The 23,990-nt window shown below is 33.8% G+C and overlaps 1 protein-coding gene across 1 annotated transcript in view; it reads right to left on the reverse strand.

Moving 5' to 3' along the window:
- The window catches only part of NBEA (neurobeachin), a 609,882-nt gene that overhangs the window by 556,941 nt on the left and 28,951 nt on the right, over nt 1–23,990 (reverse strand). Inside the window, exon 2 of the mRNA XM_024755508.1 lies at nt 357–588. Coding sequence (XP_024611276.1) covers nt 357–588 — 232 coding nt within the window. The remainder of the gene's footprint in view (nt 1–356; nt 589–23,990) is intronic.

The raw sequence follows: 23,990 nt of genomic DNA on the forward strand, positions 1-23,990 counted from the left end.
GGTAATTTTATAGAAATGTAATATGTATTGTGATATTTTAATTATATAAAGGTTTATTAATTAAGTTCTACATAGAAATGTACTGTTTATTTTTCTGATAGATTTCATAGCACTTATTCCACATTACTGAGATTTTCTAAAACCTGGAAAACCAAAATAGTAATTATTTTTGTCTAATACAGAAGTCATCTTCAGGTTTCCCCTTAACATAAAAGGCAAATTTCCCATACATTTCTACTTATCTATTTTAAAACAAGGTAGCTTCAACAAAACTATATAACCTATAGAATATAAAGAGAAGTATATGAATCTTTATAAACATTTAAATTATACTTTCCTGTCAGATAATCCCATACCTGCTATCATGTCATCTACAGCACTCATTTTCAGCAATACTTGCTCAATTAGCCCAACTTCTGTACTAGTCTGTAAATTCCGAACACTTTTTCGTAGGATGGCTGTAAACATGCTCCATATTTCTGCTTGACATGTGACATCACAGTGTTCCAAAAGCTCTGTCATGCATGTTATACTCTCAGCATCCTGGATAATAAAGTTCATCTCCAAGTCAAACTCTCCACCAACCAGCTAAAAATAAACAGAAAAAAAATCACCAATGATAATGTGAGTGGTTACACATATAACAGCAAAGCTAGCAAGAAAGTATTAGCTACTTTAAAAAATGTCAAGTCTTCTAGCCTGAAATTAATTTTGATGAAAATTTCACTACAGATAAGTGAAAGGTGCTGTTAAAATTAAAACTAGCAAAGAGAAGTCTAATTTTTTTTTTTTTTTCAATTTGAAAAGGTGATTTCAAATCTCAAAAAATATAGTAAAATAGAGCAAATGACTAAGAGGTGGGATTCTGGGCAAATTCCCTTAAAAAGATGTTGGTTTTGAAAAGTGAAAATTACTAGAAGATGCAGAGATCACTAAGGATAAATTTTAAGACATGAAAATTCATTTTATTTTATATTACTAGACTGACAAATAAAATAGATGTAACTGAAAAAGAATAGGTGGGTCTAATCTCCATGTATAGAATATGAAGAAACATGAAACTAGATTAGCAAACTTACAGTAAATGTTGAAATAACAGAATTAATGTTAAAAATGTTTACAAGAGAAATATCTAATATCTAGTAGTATTTTTTTAAAAAAAACATGTGAACTGGGTAAGAAAGCTGATTTAATGGCAGCATATTTGACTTGTGGCATTATGCCAAGTGAGTCAAAAGTAGTATTCCTCCTCCCAAATGCTACTTTACTACAGCAATAGACAAATACACATGTAATAAAAGATACAATGATACTCCTATTGTCTATTGATCAAATCTCACATTAATTAGTTTATTCAGTAATAAGTACCATTCTTAAGGAAGAACATTAACAAACTGGATATCTTTTTGATCTAGAGAATGGAAAATTTAGGCAGAAAATAATAGCCATATATAAAATGCGTGACAAATGTGAAGTCATTCATTCAACAAATATTTTATTTATTAAAGACTAGAACTTACTGTTCTAAGAACTAGAAGTATATCTGTGGACAAGAAAAAGTCCATGCACTAACAGTGCTAAATTCTAGAAATAAAGATCTATATATATATTTACGTATGTTCTACTTTATTCCAAAAAAGGTTGCATTTGGCTTATAAATTACATAAAGTATAAAAGAAGACATAAATTAGGTTCAGACAGGGGCTAGAGATTAGATTCAAGAAGTCAAATTAATTTTCCATCAATGAAAGGTGTTCATTAATATGGATGGATGAGCACACTGTATAATATAAATTTGAAAATAATGGTAATAATAATACCACCACCTAACCTCACATACCATTTAGTATTATTCTAAGTGCTTTACATATAGTAAATAACTTAATTCTCACAGCAACTAATGACAAAGAAGCAAATATTTTAAAAGTTCTAGAATTCAAGAATTTAAAAACAAAATATTCTCAAATTGTAAAATATTATACTCTGTATATATATTTTCTCTGTAACAGCTCCAAAATTCAACTTTATAAGAAACAAGCCCTTATGCTAACTTCCAACCTTTTACTGACCTAGATATTCTCTCTGGTTAAAAGTTGGTTTTACTTCTATGTGTGAAACGACTTCAACTCCTCTTACTATTTCTGGTTTATTAACAAAAATAGCTATGGGAATGGTTAAGAGATTGGCTCTAATTCAGACTTCCTGGATTCTGATCTTAGCTGCACCACTCACTTTAATGACGCTACTTCTCTAAGCCTGTCACTTCATCTACAATATGGGAATAAAAGTTCCTACCTAATAGGGTTGTTGTAAAGATTAAATAAATAAAGTAATTGGGTTATAAGCACTTAGTAACAAAGTCAGGCATATAGTTAGCATTCAGTTAAGGAGTTAACGTTAGCTATTACCAGTTCTCTTACCGCAACTTTGAGCTAAAAATTGTAGTCATCTGATCACATACTTATAAAGTACCATGAAACAGCCAGTGTAAACCTTATGTTTCCAGGAAAAGCTAAATTATTGTAGATCGTGTACTCTTAGATATTACTTGTAGATCTAGCAAAACCAACTCAAGCATCATTTTCACCGTGCCATGGTCTCACCAAGAATTGCTTACTTTTTCATATTCATATATCCAATTGACTTGGGTCACTACTATGAAACTTGTAAACCCATGATTAGTAACTTAGAAGAGGTTCTCCAGAAGTGAATCACAGAGAAATAAACAGATTTGAAAAACAATGACAACTTACTGACTGAACTAGAAGAAGTAGATACCAAAGTTTAAGTCCATAAGACTCAGAATAAATCTCTGTAAGAATCAGTATACACTAAAATGGAAGAACACTGAAGAATTTTTTAGACTAATCTCATTAATGAGTTGTAAATGCTTAAGTAGAATCTGGTCTACCCCAGAACCATTATCAAATGAGTAAATAACAGAAATGGGCTCAGTGGTAACAAAAAATAGTCTGCTTTTAAAGGAATTAACAATTATAATGTGTAATTCTAACAATCAAGCTATTATGTGAAGCCTAAGGCTCTATCTTTCACAGTTAAAAAAACAATGCCCCTTTCTATACATCATTTAATTACAAAAGAGCACAGTTATGGCTCCCTGATTTCACTGCCAGAAGCTGTAAAAACATTTATTATAAACGTTAGAACAGAGTGGACCTATGTTTTTGGATGGTCTTTCTAACTCCTATTATAATTTTTAATACATTAGTATTAAGGAGGCTACCTGCTTGCAGAAATATCATTCCAAGATTAGGGAAATATTTATTCCTCACTTGTAATGAACAGTTCAATATTTATCAACTAAAGCATACAAGAAAAACTAGAAACAGTCAGTCTTTATTATTTAAACAATTCCCTAACAACCCTATGAGGAAAAGGCATAGTTGTCTTCAGAGAGGGAAACTGAAGATAAATGAGGTTAGGCAACATAACCAAAGTCACACATGAGTAAGTGGCAGATCCAGGATTCTAATCTAGACTAGAAAATGTACCGAAACAACTTGCTATGAAGTCAAGAGTGTAAACTTAAAAAATACAGATGGGATGTGTCATAGTAGCTCTATTAAGAAATTAGTGCTTTGAGAACAGTGTATGGGTAAAATGAAGGAAGACAAAATGATTTCCGTGGGTAAGAAATGAAACATCAAGAGGTAGTAAATCACAATAAAGGAAAACAACCAGTTTATTTAAAGTTATTTAAATAAATTATTTCAGTAAGAATGTCTAAGACTTTGAAGGCTCAATTACAAGAAAATTAGCAATAAACACTAAAAAAGGAAACACAGGAAAACATTTTAAAAAGCAAAAAAATTGACATGACAGGCTAGAAAGCTAAACCAAAAAAAAAAAAAAAAAACCTAAAATCACTGTTACCATAGTACAAATGAGATTTATAAATGAATTGAGACTTCCTGTGAATCTGAATGTGTCAATATGACACTCTATTTGCACAGTTAAGGGTTTTCTTTTCCTCCAGGCCTTCTCCTTAAAATTCTAAAAGGTATTGGCATTCAAGAAAAGCGGTCCACAATGGCCCTTCCTACTCAAGAATCTGTCATAAGTGAATAAAATAAATATAGGTGAGCCTGTTTAATGAAGTAAGTTTTATTTACATAAAAGCGTAAAAATTACTGTAGAAAAATTTAGAATATCAAATGCTGGCCTGGAAATGTATTATCTTCTGAAAGTACTAAGGTTTATAATTACTAGCAATTTAAGTATCTTTTATTTTTTAAGTACAGAGTTTTAAATATCTTTATTTTGAAATCTTAGATTATTAGTTAGGATCATATGGAATAATTCAGTGTACATTAGACTAAATCAAACTGGATAATTATTAACCAGTTGGATTTCTTTGCAAATCTTTGCAAATCTGTGGATAAACTCTAAACTAGATAACATTGCTTATAAAGCCCCAGTTCAACACCCCACATTCAGCTTCCTCTACTTTCCATTCCCTAGCTACTGTCATAAAAAACATTTCCACAATGCCATCTCTCACTTCATCTAAAACTCTTTATAATGTTACTCCCTATGCATGAAATAGGGTTCTCTCCCAACCCCTAATTTTAACTTCCATTAAACCTCCAAATATCAGTTTAGATACCACTTAATCCAGAAAGTCCTCCTAGTAACTACAAACACTGTCTTTCTCTGAACTCACATTACAACCCATCCACATCACAGCAATCATTTCAGGATATCCTAGATGTTTACAGATTTCTTTCCACCCCCAATTTACAGTAAGCTTTGTAAGGGTAAGGACCATTTCTAACTATCAACCATATCTACATCACTAGCACACTGACAAACCCATGCAAATTATTCAATATTTAACATGGAATGGGAAGATGGCAGGATGAGAGGACAGAAGGGAGGTAAGTAGGCTGGCAGGAGAGCTTCACAAATTCATGGTCCATCATCAGGTTGTAAGCCAAAGACTTTCTACCATACTCTACTTTTCTCTTTTAGCAATGAATTGCTCTTAATGCCATATAACCTTTCTAAAGTTCCAGAGATGACCACAAAGCCAAAGAAAATGTTTCCTCATTCTTGTTTATACCCCCTGGTTGCGTTATTTTTTTCTTCTATTACCACTTAAAAAATATGTACGGTTTCACAGGTAAAATTCGGGAGACATGTTATTGTCTAAGTAAGGGACTAAGTACACTACACACAATTTTTAGTTGTTAAAATCAGGCTTAAATATACTTCCAGTTTCTAACTATTTTCAAGTGAAATCAATTACAATATCTTCCTTTGAAAAAGAATGGGAGTGATGTCACCAAAAAACACCAGAGTGGGCAGCTATGTCCTCCCTAAAAAACTAATGATCTAGCAAAAACTGGCAGAATAAACTTCTGAAGATTTCTGGAATCAAGTCAAAAATGTACAACAACCAAGGGAAGACTTGGTGAGGAAGAAGCTACTGCTTTGTGGGGCATGTCCCACCTTCAATCCCTCAGATTGGCAACAGTCACGAGAACGCCAGCCTGCAACGGTGGTGAGGGTTGCTAGTTCCAAAGGAAGCACTAGGGACCTTATTCTCAAAGAACTGTAGTTGTAGGTCTGAACCTGACTGGCAGCTCCCTCAAGGATATACACAAAGAACTTTCTTTGCTTCACTCAACTCAGAAGGTTCCTAGAGCTAGAACACTTGTGCTGAAAGCCTTTAAAGGCACATGTATTAGCTGCAGCACCTAGGGCAAGCCAACACTTGGGGCAAGCAGTAGACAGACCTGGAAGCCTGGAAAGGAAGACGTGGAGAAAGGAGATAAATGTGGGTATAAGGTCTTTCAAAAGCTTTCATGTATACTGGGTAATCCAGAAAGCCACATGCATGCCCAGGGCAGGTCGCACATTCAGAAAAGGTCTACAAAGTCCCTAAGCTTTCATTTGTAGCTGACCTTTAGGCTCTACACAAGTAGGAAGTAAAAGCTAAAGCAGAGATGTAAACAGCCTGACCAAACACTGAAGAAGTCTCCAGCACAGAGCAAAAGATGGGGAAGAGCATTTTCTTTTCCTTTTTTTCCCTTCCTTGGCTCCAGGCATTTAAGGTAACTCTGTCAAAACATCTGCTGCCCATCAAACTAACAGAACAAAGCCTTCAATGGCCAAAAGTGGCAGAGAATACAGATCTTATACAGAATACAGAATATAATTTAGAAAAGCTACTAAGCAAACAGCAATAATAACACACAATAGCAACTACAAACTCAAGAGTAGGGAAAAGAACAGAATTTCCAGTTTCCACATTACAATATTCAGAATGTCCAGATTTCAACAAAAAATTGAGACACACAAAGAAACAAGAAAGAATGGCCCATCAAAAGAAAAAATTAATTTTGTGTTCAAAATTTGATAACTGCTTTTGTCTTATCTCCTTCCTCTAGTCTGTCTTCCAGCTTATGTTTTGCTTTCTATTAGTTCACAGATGTCTTCTACTGTTAGCCAATCAAATTACTTATAGAAGCAGATATAATCTAATTATAAAGCTCTTGAATTATTAATTTCTAAAGAATAGATCTTCAATATAAAGCTATAACTGTGTGTAATTTTACAAAGAAAAAAGTGAAAACATGATAATTAAGAACCACCATTTTGTGAACATTAATTATATGTTGCATAATTTATGCATATAGCCTCATTTAATTCTCATTAACTCTGGGAGATGAGTATCTCAAACAAGGAAATTGAGGTTAGCATAAGTTAAGTAACCTGCCCAAGGTCCCTAAGCTAGTGTCAGCATCAGAATTTGTCTTGTCAATATCATAAAGAATTAAAAGTATCATTACCAGAAAGATCACCCACAAGACATAAATATGTACTGCCACCAGTCATCTAACCTTCAAAATCTGATGTTAAACATTAGCATATGTAATAAATGACTTTTAGGTAAGTGTTCAGTAAATAACAGGAAAACTTTATAATTTGGACATGAACATAATAAGTTAATGATCCTAAACCGAGCCAACAAACCAAGGCAAGAAAAATAGAAAATTACTGGGTTTTTTTCCTATTTCTTTTACACACGCCTTCTCTACAAATAATTTATATTGACAATCTTTCTGTGGTACAGGAATAACTACACCCAAGAGTATAACAAATGCTGCTGTAAATACCATCCATAAAAACTCTACGGAAAGGAGGAGGAAACAAAGGGAATAACTATCATACGATAAGTGCCTTCTTTAAAATATATTTTAAACAACTTGCACTTTATCAAAAGCAAGTATAACCATCTTTATAATTGCTTTATATGACTATACCAAACATATATGACAAATCCACCTGGCTACTAGGAGCCAACTGACATTTGAAGGAAAACTAAATGTGTTAATTGCCAAACCACTATATGCTTTTAAATTCTAACTCCTAGCCTAACAATGAAAACGCTAATCTATTTCATAAATAAAAACAAAGTAGAGACTTCTGCAGACAAATGAAAGCTGAGAGAATTTGCTGCCCAAAGACTTTTACCATACGGAGTGTTAAAGTAAGTTCTTCCAACAGAAGGAAAATGATACCAGCTGGAAATTTGAAATGACACAAAAAAATTGAAGAGTGCCAAAATCAAGACTGTTGTTAAATGCAAAAGACTGTTTTATCTCATTTTGAAAATTCTTTAAAAGATAACTATCTAAAGCAAAAATAACAATGCATTAAGTGATTTATAACACATATGAAAGTAAAACCAATGACAGCAAGATCACAGAGGACAAGAAAGGAGAAATATAAGTATACTTCTAAAAGATTCTTAACCTATACTTGAAGTAGTATATTATTTGAAGGTAGAGAGTAAGTTAATGCATATTGTATACTCTAGAGAAAACACTGAACATGAAAAGGAAACAAATACTAAAGATCTTAACAGACACCTTACTGAAGAAGATATACACATGGCAAAGAAGGATATAAGAAGATTTCAACATTCCACATTCCTGGTTCACATTCCTGCTCCACATTCCACGTCACTGGAGAAATGCAAATTAAAGCTAGAATGAGATACCACTACACACCTATTAGAATGGCCAAAATCTAGAACACTGATAACATCAAGTGTTGCTGAGGATATCGAGCAACAGAAACTCTCATTGTTTGCAGGTGGGAATGAAAATGGTACAGTCACTTTGGAAGACAGTTTGGTGGTTTCTTACAAAATTAAACATACTTTTACCATACAATCCAGCAACTGTGCTCCTTAGTATATAATACTCAAAGGAGCGAAAAACATATGTCCACACAGATTTTGTCCACAAAAATCTGCACACAGATGTTTATAGCAGCTCTATTCATAATTGCCAAAACTGGAAAGCACCTTTAAAATTTCCTTCCAATGGAAATGGCACAGAATCTATATAATGTACGGAAAATTAAAACAATGCAAGAAAAACAAAGTTTTAACTAAACCTAAGAGTTGACTTTCAGCTACAACAGAATGCATATATATATATAACATGAAACACACCCCTCAAAACTTCAACTTCTTGGAAAAAGACTATCATCCATTCCGCAACACATCATGAATTTATAAACAAAAAAACAAAAACTAAAAAAAACTAAAAACTATCTCCTTAAAATAAAATTAATTACTCTCTTGGCTCAGTCATAAACACTTGATGCCTTCACATTACCTGTGACTCTTCTGCTTTTGATTTTTTCATGTCAAGCCCTAGTATTTCTTCCTTACTCATATCTCAGACTCAGACCTTCTTCATTTTTCCTAGCTCCCACACCAAGCAGTTTCAGCATTGCTTTGTTGCTTCCTCACAGTATCTTCCTACCTCAAGTTACCACTAAATACCGCCGCCAAATTCATCTTTCTACAACAGCACTTAGATCATAATAAACAGTTTCTCTACAACCTTTTTACTGAACGAATTCTTATTTATTTAATATTTGAATATCTAAATTACCTAAGTTATCTGAATTTATTATTTGAAATCCTTCTCACAGAAATAATGATCAGGCCCGAACTGGTAAAATGGAAGAGAGCTAGATCCCTACTTTTATTTTATTTTATTTTTTTTTTGGCTGTACTGGGTCTTCATTGCTGAGTGTGGGCTTTCTCTAGTTGTTGCGAGCGGGGGCCACTCTTCCTTGCAGTGCATGGGCTTCTCGTTGCGGTGGCTTCTCTTGTTGCGGAGCACAGGCTCTAGGCACGTGGGCTTCAGCAGCTGTGGTTCTCGGGCTCTAGAGCGCGGGCTCAGTAGTTGTGACACACGGGCTTAGTTGTTCCGAGGCATGTGGGATATTCCTGGACCAGGGATCAAACCCGTGTCCCCTGCATTGGCAGGCGGATTCTTAACCACTGGCCACCAGGGAAGTCCTAGATCCCTGCTTTTAAATCAAAGCTCTGCTAAAACCTATGGGCAGAAGTACATTCATTTAGTATTCTAGGTACCTCAGGGTATTTCTCCTCTGAGCCTCAGTTTCCACCTAGGCCAAAATTATACAATCTCTAAAATCTTCTGGTTCTAGGATACAGTGTATTACAACCTCTATTGAGAAGACAACTGTGATGTATGCAACAGCTGTGGTGTCTATCATATAGCAAGGACAGAATTTAGAATCTAAAGATTCAAAGGGGGTAAAATCATTTTCAAAAGACTGCAGGTAAGGCACTGAATAAATTGCAAAGACTGCCTGATGAGGTAAAAGCTAAAAAGATGATTCACTGATTCAAAACTTCTGTTTGAGAGAAATAAAAAAAATATGTGACTAGAACAATAAAACATCAACCTTTGATTCCTACAATTCACAGAAGCTGCATGAGATAAAAAGGTTTTTGGCAGTACAAACCAGGACAGGAATGTGACTTCCCAAAGGACTGTTTATATCCTAATGAGAAGAAATTCCTCCTTTAAAAGGCTTTCATTAGGAAGCAACAAAAACAAAAAAAATAAATGAATCAAACATTTAACTCAAGAGGTTGGGAAAATTTTTTAAAAAGCAAGTCTGAGTAAATTATGAGGGAAAAAATTATGTTAAAGCAGAATTTCGTGGGTTAGAAAACAGAAAAATTATAGATTTGGTAAATAAATCCATAATGTGATTCACAGAAGAAAAAAGAATAATATACACAATCCTCAGACAAAAAGAGAAAAGACTCTGAAAATTAAAAATGATATAGCAAATAAGTAAACTTTTTTTCTCATGAAACATACGTTCCATCTGTGCTAATAAATTTACATAGAGAAAAAAGGAACTAAATTAAAATGTTTCTGAAAGTGTATCTCTGAGTTGTGGGCTTATAAAATCTTTTCTTTTTATCTTTACATATTTTCTGATTCTATAAATTTTCTAAAATGAGAATCATTTATTTTTATAATCAGAGGAAAAAATAAGTGGGGGGGAACTATAATAACTTTTGGTATCAGGAGTTATATATAAACACTAGACTATAAGCTCCCTGAAGATAGGACCCACACTGAAGATAGGACCCACACTTGTCTTAATGACCAATCCATGAGCAGCACCTGTACAGGACGCACTGAAATATTTGAAACTATTATATATCCATTAAACAAGTATTTAATATAGTTTTGTGAGATCTGCATATTTAAAATGAGGTTTAAAATAATATTTACATTTTTAGAGTTTTCAACTTTATAGTCCTTTGGCCTGTTTGATCAAAGAATTCCTGCCAATTCTTCCATGAAAATAACCTATCCCTTAGGTACAGAATCAGGAGCAAACCTAATGACATTCAACTTTGTACCTCTAGTTCCACTCCATAATATCCTAAGCAGTCCCTTCCTTATACAATTTCTCTTCTTCCCATAACATGGAAATGTATCAAATTCCTAATCAGAATATAAAATAAAAGGTAATTAAAGGAAGTGATAGAGTCCAAGGATACTGATTAAGGATGACATTTAACCAAGAAGAAAAGGAACAATTCACTAACATGAGGCTAAATAATCGCTGTTTTATTTTATTTTATTTATTTTTTTACATCTTTATTGGAGTATAATTGCTTTACAATGGTGTGTTAGTGTCTGCTTTATAACGCTGTTTTATTTTTAAATGCTAAGTAAAAAGTGGTTTTTACTGACCCACAATTGAGCATGATACAAATCCTTGGAGTTGGGCCAACTTGGGAACAAATCCTGACTCTGCCACTTACTAAATTCATGGTTTCACAAGTAACTTCTCAGTGTAACACCACCTATCTCACAGGGACATTAGATGATTAAAGAAGCTATTCCTTTTAAGTACCCAACAGTGACCAGCTTAGACTAGGTACCCAATTAATGTTAATTTCATTATTTTTCCAGGATGAGACTGGCACCCAGAGAAAAATGAGGAAAACTTACTGGTTTACATGGGAACAACACTCATGACTTTAACTTCATTAGTACCATGTGCTGATCAACCGATCTAAATGACAAGTGATTAATATTATTTAAAAATATAATTGCAATATTATTTAAAAAACAAAATTACCAAAAACTTTTAGAGACAGTACATTATCACAAAGAAAGTACTGGTTTTGCTTTTTAGAAAACACAAATACACAGTTCATACACAGGCATAAAAATTAGTAATTTCCCTTATAAATACCATAATTGTGAAGGATTAAGCCTAAGTAAAACATCATGTAGCCTAAAATGTATAATCCTTAAAATGAAGATATATACCTAAACTCAGCTTCCATAAATATTTCTTAGAAATCCTAAGGAATATTAAGAGCAGTATCTAGTTCATGTAGGAATTCCCAACTATGGGTAGGTAATTACTTCAGTTTTCCTTGATCTACAGCTTAAACTATATACAGAAGTCAATATCAAAACAATTTTTACTTGAAATAAAGTTTGCATTTTTATGTCACATTTACATCAACTAATGTAATATATTTGGTTACACAGAATTCAAACAGTTGTTTTTACTGTCTGAAAATTAAATCACAGCAAAAAGAGCAATAATTCATGTAGTTTCAGTGTATGGTAGTCAATCATTTATTCATACTGAAGGGGATCAGTATATGCCACCCCAAAATATGCCACTTTGGCATAAGGGTTATTTAAAACTGAAGGCAATTAAGAATCAACAGATATAGGAAGAGTCTTCTGCTTTCCCATTATCTAACTGAAAGCACGGTGTAAATTTACCATCGTCAAAGTGGTATAAATATCCCACCACTCTGGTGCTAGGGTGAGAAGAACAACCCTTGTCACTGAAGATGGAGAGCTGGCCCCAAGATGAGTCTGCACACACCAGACTTTACTACAATAACCCTTATCTTCCATCTGTTCTCCCACATATTTCCTAGTCACTTCCCCACACAGTATCGTCCCTTGGAGTCCAAGCCCTCTTTCCTTTGTTGAAAAGGGTATATAAGCTCTTTGAATTTCACTTCTTTTCTGTGAATTGTTCCCAACCATCTATGTCCCTGCATCACCATAGCATACCTTCTACTGGGTTATTCCCATCAGCATGCAAAAGCTCCACAACTTTTTATGTACTTTATTCAGGCCTCACACAAAAGTAGTCAGTCATATTAAAATATAAGATGGGAATGAAAGCCAAAGAAAATATTATAACAGACATATACATAACTAGATAATGAAGCAAATACACAGATGACTAGATAATGGAGTTATGGGACTCGGAATTTAAACTAGTTGTAACTAATGTGTTCAAGGAATTAAACAACAAGATTTAGGATTTCAGCAGCTAATAGGAAACTATAAGAGCATAAAATGTACTTTCTAGAACTGAAAAAAAAAAACTGAATTTAATAAGTCAATGAGTCTGATAGCAGATAACAAACAGCTGAAGAAAGAATTAGTGAACTGGAACATGCATCCCCAAAAATGCAGACATATGCACAGAGTAATAAAAAGGATTAAAACAGAGGAAGAAAAAAGGATATAAAATGCAATGACTAGATCTATCATATGGATAATTAGATATCCAGAGGACAGGTGGCACTATCTGAACACACAAAAGTAAAGAAATTTTCAATGCTATTTAAATAAATTAAGCCATAGGTTTAAGAATAACTTCTATCATTCAGTTCACTAATACTAAGAAAATCATACCTGTGCACATCAGAGAAAAGGTGCTAAAAATACACAGACAAAGAAATATCTTAAAAAGTAACCAGGAGAATAAAGCACATTACCGTCAAAAAGGCAGCAACGTATTGTTTTAAATCTGAAATTACAGAAGTCAAATGATAACAAAAGAAGTCATTTTATCTTTGAAGTGAGGAAAGAAAAAAACTACCAACTTTTATCTATATCCAGAAATATATCCTTCACAAATGAAGGGAAAATAAAACATTTTCACACACACAGGTGCCAGAAGAAATAAAAGTTAGGAAAAGGGTAAAAATATGGGTAAATCTAAATAAATATTTACTGTGTATATCAGTAACAACAATGTCAAGAAAGATATAAAATATTAAGATAAATGAAAACAACAGCACTGGATATGGGAGAGAGAGGAAAAGAATGGATTTCATTTCACCCTTTAATAAATCAAAGATGTATGTTATAATGTCTAGAGTAACCACTGAAAGAACAGCAAAATAACATACTTCTGAAAGTTAATAGAGGGGATGAAAAATAACAAAAAATATTTAAAACCAGAAAAAGTCAAGAAACGTGAGGAAAACATGCTAAACAGGCAAGACAAATAGAAAGCTAACAGTAATATGATATATTTAAAGCCAAATACATCAGTATTTACATTACATGTAAAGAGATTAAACCCTCCAATTTAAAGACAAGGATTGTCAAACTGGATATATTTTTAAGAACAAAACACTCAACTAGATGCAGCTTACAAGAAATGAAGAAATATATCTTAAACATGAGGGAACAGAACAGAATGAAACCTGTGGGAGATATGAAATTGTACCTGTATTCCAGGAGTTTAAAATGTGAATAGCAAAATAATTCATGAACACAAAACAAAGAAAAGCGTAAGGCAATCATGCACAAACCCTTTAAGAAGTATAAACTCTTTCCCATCCCTGTCTTTTGCCTGGCTAACTTTTTCGCTAGTTCTCATCATGTCACTTCCCTCAGAAAGATTTCCTTGACTCTCCTTAACTAGGTTAGCTAAGTGTTTCTGCTAGATGCTTCCAAATTAACTATAATTCTCCATCACAACAATTATCACAGTGTAATTAACTGTTTCACAGTCTGTCTCTTCCACTAGAAAACAAATCCTGTAAGATCAAAACCCCAGAATCTACTGGGTTAAGAACTATGAAAGGTCTGAGATTTTGCCCTACTTGCAAGCTGACAAATTAGCCTGCCCATTTCATAAATGTTGACAAAACACAGGAGGCTACTGGGTCAGAGATAACAAATTTTATTACTCAATTTTTATTACTCAATGAATTTTATTACTCAATTCTTGAGTAATAAAGAGATAGAGACCCCCGCTGGTCCCCCAACATTAAAGGGCCCCAAACAAATCCACCCCATTTACTCCAGTTTGGAAAACAATTTAAAGTCGGAAGGCAGAGATTACAATGAGAACCCTGATGTGCAATACCTTGGGACAGTGGTTATTCAGATTAATCAAAATAAAGACTAATAAAAGGACAGGGTCCCAATTCACACAGCTCACAGTCATTTCTTCAGACTAAAGAATACACTCTACAGCCCTAATGTCCAACAACGGGCAGAGAGAGATCCTCCTCAGCGTGATAGTCTGATGGAGAATTGAATGCACAATTAAAACACTGGTTGTATAAAACAGAGGAAATAAAGGCATGAAGGGCTTGCTTACACACCTTCACAAGTGTGTGCTCACATTCAAGATATATATATATGTGTGTATACATATATATCCTCTTATAACACCTGTAAAATGATTACAAAGTATCTAATACATACTAAATGGTTAGTGAATTGTAGGTGGTATTAGTAGTAGTAGTAATTTTTTCCTAGCCAAATCTAGTGCTAGCAAGTATATCTAACCTTTCCTCAAACAGGACCAGAACCATAGACTACTATTTTTGTTCTCCTCTACACTTCTTCTTCCAACCCCCATGTAATTTGTTTTCAATTATATTTAGGCTTAACAACGTGTTTTACTGCTTTCTTTGTGCATCATTACATCCCACTATTTTATCTTGGTTCACTGCGTCTCATGCTGGAGTACATAATTAAGTCTTTCAGCAATGATCAACGGACAGGGTAGTTTCTAAGTCCCTGTATGCTGGAAATTGTCTTTATTTCTATCCTATTATAAAATGTTAATTTGTCTGGATAAAACATTTCTAGATTCAAAGTTATTTCCCCTACCCCTTTTATCAGTGAGCTCTGGAGTACTGTCTTCTGGAATCCCAATGTTGCTGACAAGAAATGTGTTGTCCTATCCATCTGACTCTCAGTCCTCTGTAGATAATCTGTTGGTATTTTAGATATATGTAAATAGAGAGAGGGGCAAAACGAAAACAGATACAGACATATCCATGGATGGCGGGCATCACAGTTCAATTTGCATTGCCCTGATTACTAGTGAATGTGAGCACTGTATAATGTTTAAGAGTTTGGAATTTGAGACAGAATGCCTGGGTTAAAATCTAGACACTAACACTTACTGGATATATAATCTCAGGCAAATTACTTAAACATACATCTGTGCTCAGTTTCCACATCTGTAAAGTGTGGATAATAATAGTATCTATCTCACAGTTTCATTGTGACGTTTAAGGAAGATGGTCAAATGAATGAATTCAAGCCCATGATAGAGAATTTTTTAAAAATAAGAAAAATTCACTGTATTTGGCTTCCATTTTTATAAAGTATATTTTTAAAAAATCATAACTGAATAACAAATGGCTGAGGTACACATTTTTTTAAAACCATGTAAAAAGGCACAGAATAATAAATATAATAGTCACAAAATTAGTTCAAGGAAGACGAGGAAAACAGGATTGGGAAGTAACACACAGGGAGCTTCAATGATATTGGTATTATTCTAGATTACAAGTTGGAGGGTGGGTTCATGGTTATTATTTTATTACTGAGAATGGGGACTGGATGAGGAACAGAATATAATTACCAAATGCATAATATCCAAATTTATTTTATAGCAGCACATCTGATCACAAGTCTTCTTAGGCATTAGAAAAAGTCTGAGGGCACACACAACCAAAATTAAAAACGTTTAAAAATTATTGAGACATTAAGATGGCAGATAAGATTAAAGAACATGCATTTCTAATAACCCAATCAAGATATGTGATTCCACCCCACCCCTCCCCCTGCCCAGCACTACCAGGCACACTCATAGCTAGTATAGAGACCATACATATATATGTGTTATGGGATTATCAAAAAAATAAGAGTGGCAAGGTCAAATAAGCCAAAGATTCTCACATATGTGCCTAACTGGAACAGTATTCAATCAGCTCTGAATGTGGTAGAAAGAAGAATGAAGAAAAGAAGTTTAAGACACCAAATGTCTCAATGAAGGCAAAATCCAGGTTATTGGGAATGGAACATGAAAAGGTATGTTGATATCAGAATAAGTAATCATAACATTAAGATTTTTAAAACAACCATTCTGGTGATTCCGAAGTTCGATGTCTGGCCATATATGCTGGCTGTTAAAGTAGCATGAAAATACAAGTTGTTGGAACAGGAATGGAGGCCTGCTACATGGGAGACATTTACCTGTGAGGTGAATTTATCCATGATGCTTAGGAAAAAGATAGGTTACAAAGGAAAATAGTGAGCCAGGAGATAAAACTCCTCGAGGGATATCCTATAGGTTAACAGATAATGGCAATAAGTATAGGAGCAACTGTGATAAAGCAGGTATAGCACAGATTTCAAGGTGAGAAGGAATTGTTGAAAGAAGGTGATGAAAAAGAAAGTGATCTGGAAGCAAAATATCTAGAGAATGCCAAGTTCTTTGCTCATCTGGAGGTACACTGGACTTGAAAGAATGAAAAAGCACTTAGATTTCAGGTGAAGTAAAAGAATACTGGAGGAAAAGGGTGGGAATTCAAAGAAATTTTTTTATGGAAAAGGAGCCAATGATGGAGAAACAGGGCGAAGAAAGAAAAGGCCGTGCTTTCTCACATCTCTAAGTCTCTGTACGTGCTTAAAAAAGGTCCTTTTTAATCCACTTGATCTGACTGACAGGATTCAGCTCAGGAGTTGTTTCTTAAAGGAGAGCATTTTCTAACCCACATCCCCCATTTAGTGTCATTTCCTAAGCACATATACCTTGTGCTTATCTTTATGAAAGCATTTATCAATCGGTAATTATTATTGTTTTATTATCTGTCTACAACTAGATTAATGTGACCTGAGTAAAAACCATGTGTTTAATTGCTTTGACTCATAATAGTGCCTGGCAAGTAAGCACTCAATAAATGGTGACCAAATGCTGAACCACTGCACTCCACAAAGTTTACAGGAGAGGAAACTTGTTCACAGAGGTTTGTATCTTGGGCAGTGCCCATAGGAGAATGACACGGAGAACTGGAAGAGCTGAGAACGTGCCTTAGAATTAATCTCAAGGTATGTAGTGCTACCAGCAAAATAGCATTTCAGTCAAAGTGAATACAAATCATTTCAATTATTGAATGTACTCACAAATCTATACTCACATTTTAAAGTGTTAAACTTAACAAAAATGAAAGTAATAAACCTATTAAATTAATTAGAATATTACTTTATCAGCAAAATATTAATTAAAATTACTAAAATAGCAAACTTAGTTTGTATACCTACTTTACATATAGCTTTGTCATCTCTGAGAAAACACTCAAAAATGGATTAAATAACTCTCAATGATCAAACAACATTTTAACACGTTACTCTTATAAAGAAATTATTGAAGAATAAATACAGGGCTAAATTTTATTAAAGTTTTGTTTTTTGTTAGAGTAAGTATTTACAATATTGCTCTAATTCTACAGTAAGGTAAGAGATGTGCTTTTTTAAGTCACATGACTTCATCAAATCTACATTGAAAAATCTCTGATAAGCATGAAGCTGGAGTGTGTCTACATAAAAAGGAGTAAAAGTAAGCCAAATGGCACTCTGAAAAAGGTACCATGATGTATCTCATTGGTTTCATTATAATAAGGTCAGTTGGAATTGGCACTAAGGAGGAAAATATAAACTCGCAGGATACTAGAAAACCCTTCTGTCAGTACTTGCCACTGTTAGTACAACATACAAGCATCTGACAGTAGAATAGATGGATATGCTGCCATAAATTATAGCAATGAATGCAACTTTGAATAACGGCTTTATAGTACTCAGCCTCAAAAGTGAGAACCTTAAAAGGTAAAAAGATTTTTTGATAACAGTTTTATTAATATTTGGTTGGGAGAAGGTTGGTAAAAATATTACAAAGAATAACTTTAGTTTTTCATAAAACAGATTATTAGGCAAGATAATGATAAGTTTGAGGGATATCATGTGTGTAACTCATAAATTATTTACATTATACAGCACAAATATATTAAAATAACTATACGCACAGGCAAGAGTTTTTGGTATATTAGCTTATTGGTCTAGAAAGCAAAATAATTACCATTTGGAGAAGAAGAAGAAGAATGAGTTCATACACCAATGTGCAATGGAATCAGTGTCAGCATTTTAAACCTGAAAAGTATTCGATTACAGACTATCTACTCCAGCTGCTCCCTTCATGGAGACCATAGGCCTTTATAGAGTCAAATGGGCAATGCTCAACCTACTTTTGATACTTCAAAAAAATCTAACATACCATATTCCCCAGAATTAAAACTGTATGACCTAACCTAAACACCATCTTTCTTTGTTCTTCACTGGGTATAGATAAATGCAATGCTGCTACACTATTTACCTCACTGGAAAGCAAAGTAATATTTATTTAATAAAAATAATTTATTAGAAATGAGACAGAAGGGAAGGTAAGAAAAGGAATCCTTCATGATTAAAAAAAAAAGTTGCTATCATGAAACTCCTACAACTGGAATCAACAGCTATAGGAATAGACAGGTAGAACATCCAGGTTTCCTGATTTGCAGTCCAGTGGTCTTGCTTCCACGCCTCTTTGAATACAGAACATAAATAATGGCATTAATAAATACCAAAGTGTTGACAGTGATTACTATGCAGCAATGAGATTACTGGTAATTTTTAATTTCTTCTTCACATATATTTTCAAAATGATCTGCAATGAGAATATTTACCATTATAATCAGAAAATACACACACACACACACACACACACACACACACACACAGTTAACAGTGACCTTTCCTAAAACCAAATCTGTTAAATACACAAATCATGTCCAAAAGCATGATTTTCCAACATGCCCCTATATTCCACTCACATAACCTCTTGAGTATATTTCCTTATTTATAAAATAAAGACAACAGTTGGTTCTCACTTTTATGTTTCACTAATTATTGCTATGACAATGCAAAAGAGCAACAGCAAAAGAAGTCTACTACAGATCACTTCTAAAACCAAGTTAATTTTCACTTTAGTATAGATCCCATCATGATCAAGATTATATAAATACATAATTTTTTTAAAGGCCCAACTCTTCTGGCTACCATTTCAGGTATCAGCATTCATTCCACAAACATTTATTGAACTCTAATATTGCTAAAAGTTCAATATAGTGTGGCAAGTTAATTACCTGGGATGAAAATCATAGTAAAATAAATAATAAAAACCATACCTATTTTTAATTCTTATGTAATTTTATATAATGTCAAGATTCATCTAACTACTCAAGAATGTTTCCCTAAGTAGCAAGTTATTTTTTAGGTCTTCTAGCAATAATCACACTTCGTGAAGTAACTATGAGGCTACACTTCATTTTAACATTCAAGACAGTGTTATACAGCCGAAAACAGTATATTAGAAGTGAACATAAGATCTAGATGCCAGTTCTAACATTATCTCAAATTAATAATATGATCTTGGGCAAGACACTTATCTATGGTTGACTCCTTGCTTTTCCAAACTTCAGCAGTACAGGTAACAAAAGCTCAGGCTTGGAGCTAAATCTGGTCAAACCTAGCAGAGTAGTAAGGACTCAGGTCCCACTAGCAGGTAAGATTAAGAATGTCTTTCTGCTTTGTGCTCTAATTCAGATATCCTGGAGCGGGGTAGGGAGGTAAAATAAACTTTTATCTCCTAATCCTCACTGGGTTTATAACTAGTTCAGGAAATGGGATTCAGCATTGGTTTCCTGAGTTAACTATAGTCCCCTTGCCAGAAGGTCAGGGGCAAAGAAAACCTAGAGCTGAGGTCCCAAACACCTAACAAGCTCTCAAAAGTCCCTATCTCCAGATCTGTGCATTCAGTGACTGAACTTCTTTTTCAGTGTATAATAATTCTATTTTGTAACCCTTAAACTATCAACTACTCAAATACAAGCATTATCATTTGCCCATACTACCCACCATGTCAGACACTCTGGGTAGCAGAGCCAATCTGAAACCAACTTAAATGCACCAAAATCTCAGATATGGTGATCTGACCTTCTAGGCATGTGCCAAGAATCAAAATTATCACCTCACACACTTCACCTGAATTCCCCATTGCACAAGGTCCCTCAATACGCCAACTCAACTCTATGGTATCTGGTGGTCAAGACTTACAGGAGTAATTATAATGAACCTCTTTTTCTCATCTATAACAGTAAATGAAGGATTTTCTCCAAAATCAAGAGATGAAAGAATTAAGAACAAAAATATGGGAAACTGTAGCTAAAAAATAACCATTACAACTTACTATAAATATCAATAAATACTGCAAATTTGGCTCCAAATTAGAATATGTAAGAAATAATAATTCCTTTGAAAACTGTATAGTCCTTTTGTAAAGCAAATTTCAATATGTATCTAAAGTCTTAAAAAATATTCAGTTATTTTAACTAAGAAGTCTCACTTTTAAAAGTCTAGCTTCAAAAAAATCCTAATAATGGAAACATATTTATGCACTAAAATGTTCTCTGCAGCATGTCTGTCATAGTCAACAATTGGAAACAACCTAAACATCCAAAAATAGAAAAGTTACATTATATACACGGTTAAATAGGATATTACATATCCATTCTAAATTTGACAAAGGCTGTATAATAAGAAATAAATATTTGTAATATGTTAGCTAAAAAAAATCTAAATTTATATACACAAACACACACAATTATAATTATACAAACAAGCATGTTCTCTGTATTAGGTGAAAATCTAAAAGAAAAACAACGTTAGCAGTTGTAGTACTTCAGGGATGGAACAATGTCTTCTTGTTTTCTTTTTATCCCAATTTCCTTGTAAACTGCTATACTAATTTTAAAATAAAAATTCTAATGACATATTTCATGTATGTATAACTATTAGACTCCAAGAATATAAAATAACCATTCAGCTAAAAGAAAAACACCTAAAATTGATTGCTTTCTCTCCAATTCTATACTGTACATGGTATTGTTTCTACATAACATGAATTCTTTTCATTAAAAGCATGCCTACTTGTATCATACAAACATCTTTTATATCCTATTTGATATACTATAGAGAAGGAAAAGATAGGGAAATATAAACCAGATCTCAGAAAATTTACAATTTAGTATATCTAACATAGGCATAAAACAAATGTAAGAAAACTTTAAAAATCAAGACATAAAGTAATTATAAAATTGCTATAACGCAAGTTGATACCATATTGTATAAGTACCACAAACTAGGTGGCTTAAACAACAACTTTATTGTCTCACAGTTTTGCAGGCTAGAAGTATGAGATCAAGGAGTCAGCAGAGTTGTATCCTTCTGCAGTCTGTGAAGGAAGGATATGTTTCAGGCCTCTTTCCTTGGCATAGTGATGACCATCTTCACATTACCTTCCCTGTGTCTCTTCACATCATCTTCCCTGTATGCATGTCTGTCTGTTTCCAAATTTCCCCTTTTTATAGGGACATCAGTTATATAGGATTAGGGCCCACCCTAATGACTGCATTTTAACTTGATTACCTCTGTAAAGACCCCATCTCTAAATAAGGTCATATGCTACGTTACTGGAGGTTAAGATTCCCCACAAACCTTCTTTTTTTTGCGGGGTGGGGGAGGTGTGTAAAATTCAACCCAGAACACTACACCATGGTCGCAACATCCCAAATGTGTACCAACATGGGAGAGGTTGTCTTTTATTCTGCCTAATGTCTATCCAAGACAGAAACAAAAAATAGACAAATGAACAAAAAACCTAGAAGGAACTACTGCAAATTATAAATATTGACTCTCAAGGACAGCATTATGGATGACTATTACTTCCTAATATCCTGAATTTTTCACTAAGGGAACGTATTTTTTTAATTATAAAAATGTTTAATTAAAAAATATTGAGACTTCATTGGTCTCTGACCCCCAAACCATTCCTAATTACTAATATCTTCTGGCAAAAGCCTCTTCTTTGGGACAGAAGTCTCAAAGGCACTGGTTCCTCTCTGCTGCTATGACTTTCTAGAGAGAATATAGATCATGGGGAAAAGTTTAAATAGTTCCAGTAAAATGAAAGGTTTTATCTCAAATTCCAAGTAAGATCAACTCTCACTTTTAAAAAGTATATCTCATCTTTAAAAAGTAAGCCCATTATATAAGGCACTATTAAAAAAAGAGAGGGAAAGACAAAGTGCAACACTTACACACTGCACACAGACACATGCACACATTTGCTCTCTGGGATCTTAAACAAACAAATAAATAAATAAGACACTTTTAATATGTTATTATTTACATATAAAAATATAATTTTTTTAAAAGATTAAGTGACTAATTCTATATGACCCGTTGAAACTAGCAAGTACATTAAATAAAACTAGGCAATTACATAATCACAACTGGAAATAGCTGAGAGGTCTTACCCAAGCCAGTTGTCTTTATTAAATGAAATAAATATTTTAAACTAATATTTTCCTATTTTCTACATAAAAGGTCTTCAAAGATGGACTGTCAACATCCTCACTTCCTAGAATATTCCTATGCCTGTTTCACCCTTAACCCTCAAAATGTGTTTCTTTTCATCTGAAATAAATTTCTCCTGCTGAAAGCTGTATTTTTCTTTTCTCATCCTTTCATTAAAGTAGATAATAAATGATTGGTATAAACCCCTTCCACATCACTGAAATTTAATTTAGGTACCCTTTGAATTATTTCACATAAGCCATCCAACTTCATTCAACCTATTTTTCATAACTTTAACTATGTGACCTTATATTGGTTTCTACATATCTTTTTAAAAGAACCATAATCAAACTTGGGTTCAAACATCTAAAAACAATTAACAGGGCTTCCCTGGTGGTGCAGTGGTTAAGAATCTGCCTGCCAATGCAGGGGAACACGGGTTTGAGCCCTGGTCCGGGAAGATCCCACATGCCGCAGAGCAATTAAGCCCGTGCACCACAACTACTGAGCCTGTGCTCTAGAGCCTGTGAGCCACAACTACTGAGCCTGCAGGCCACAACTACTGAGCCCGCTCACCTAGAGCCCGTGCTCGGCAACAAGAGAAGCCACCGCAATGAGAAGCACACATACCGCAATGAAGAGTAGCCCCCGCTCGCCACTACTAGAGAAAGCCCACACGCAGCAATGAAGACCCAATGCAGCCAAAAATAAATAAGTTAAATAAATTAAATAAATAAATAAAAACAGCTAAAAAAATTAAAAATCTAACTAATGAAGAGTATAGAAAAAATTACCATACTTCTTATTTACGAACATCTTTTTAATAAACTGAGTGAAAGTTAAGACATAATGTTATTCACTGTACTTCAGTTCAGGGTATGTACCAGGCACCATCTACATAATAAGCACAAGGCTTGTTAGGCACTACTCATTATGTTGTAACTAGGGACCATACTCAAGTAATATGACAATAAATCTCTAAAAGCACTTGCCATATATCTTGGTTATTTAGTTCTAGAGATTTACCTCCTCACTCTGATTAAGAACAGGCAGGAATAAATTCTTCCACTA

Source organism: Neophocaena asiaeorientalis, unplaced genomic scaffold, assembly GCF_003031525.2.
Source record: "Neophocaena asiaeorientalis asiaeorientalis breed wild unplaced genomic scaffold, Neophocaena_asiaeorientalis_V1.1 scaffold59, whole genome shotgun sequence".
Taxonomy (NCBI): Eukaryota; Metazoa; Chordata; class Mammalia; order Artiodactyla; family Phocoenidae; genus Neophocaena; species Neophocaena asiaeorientalis.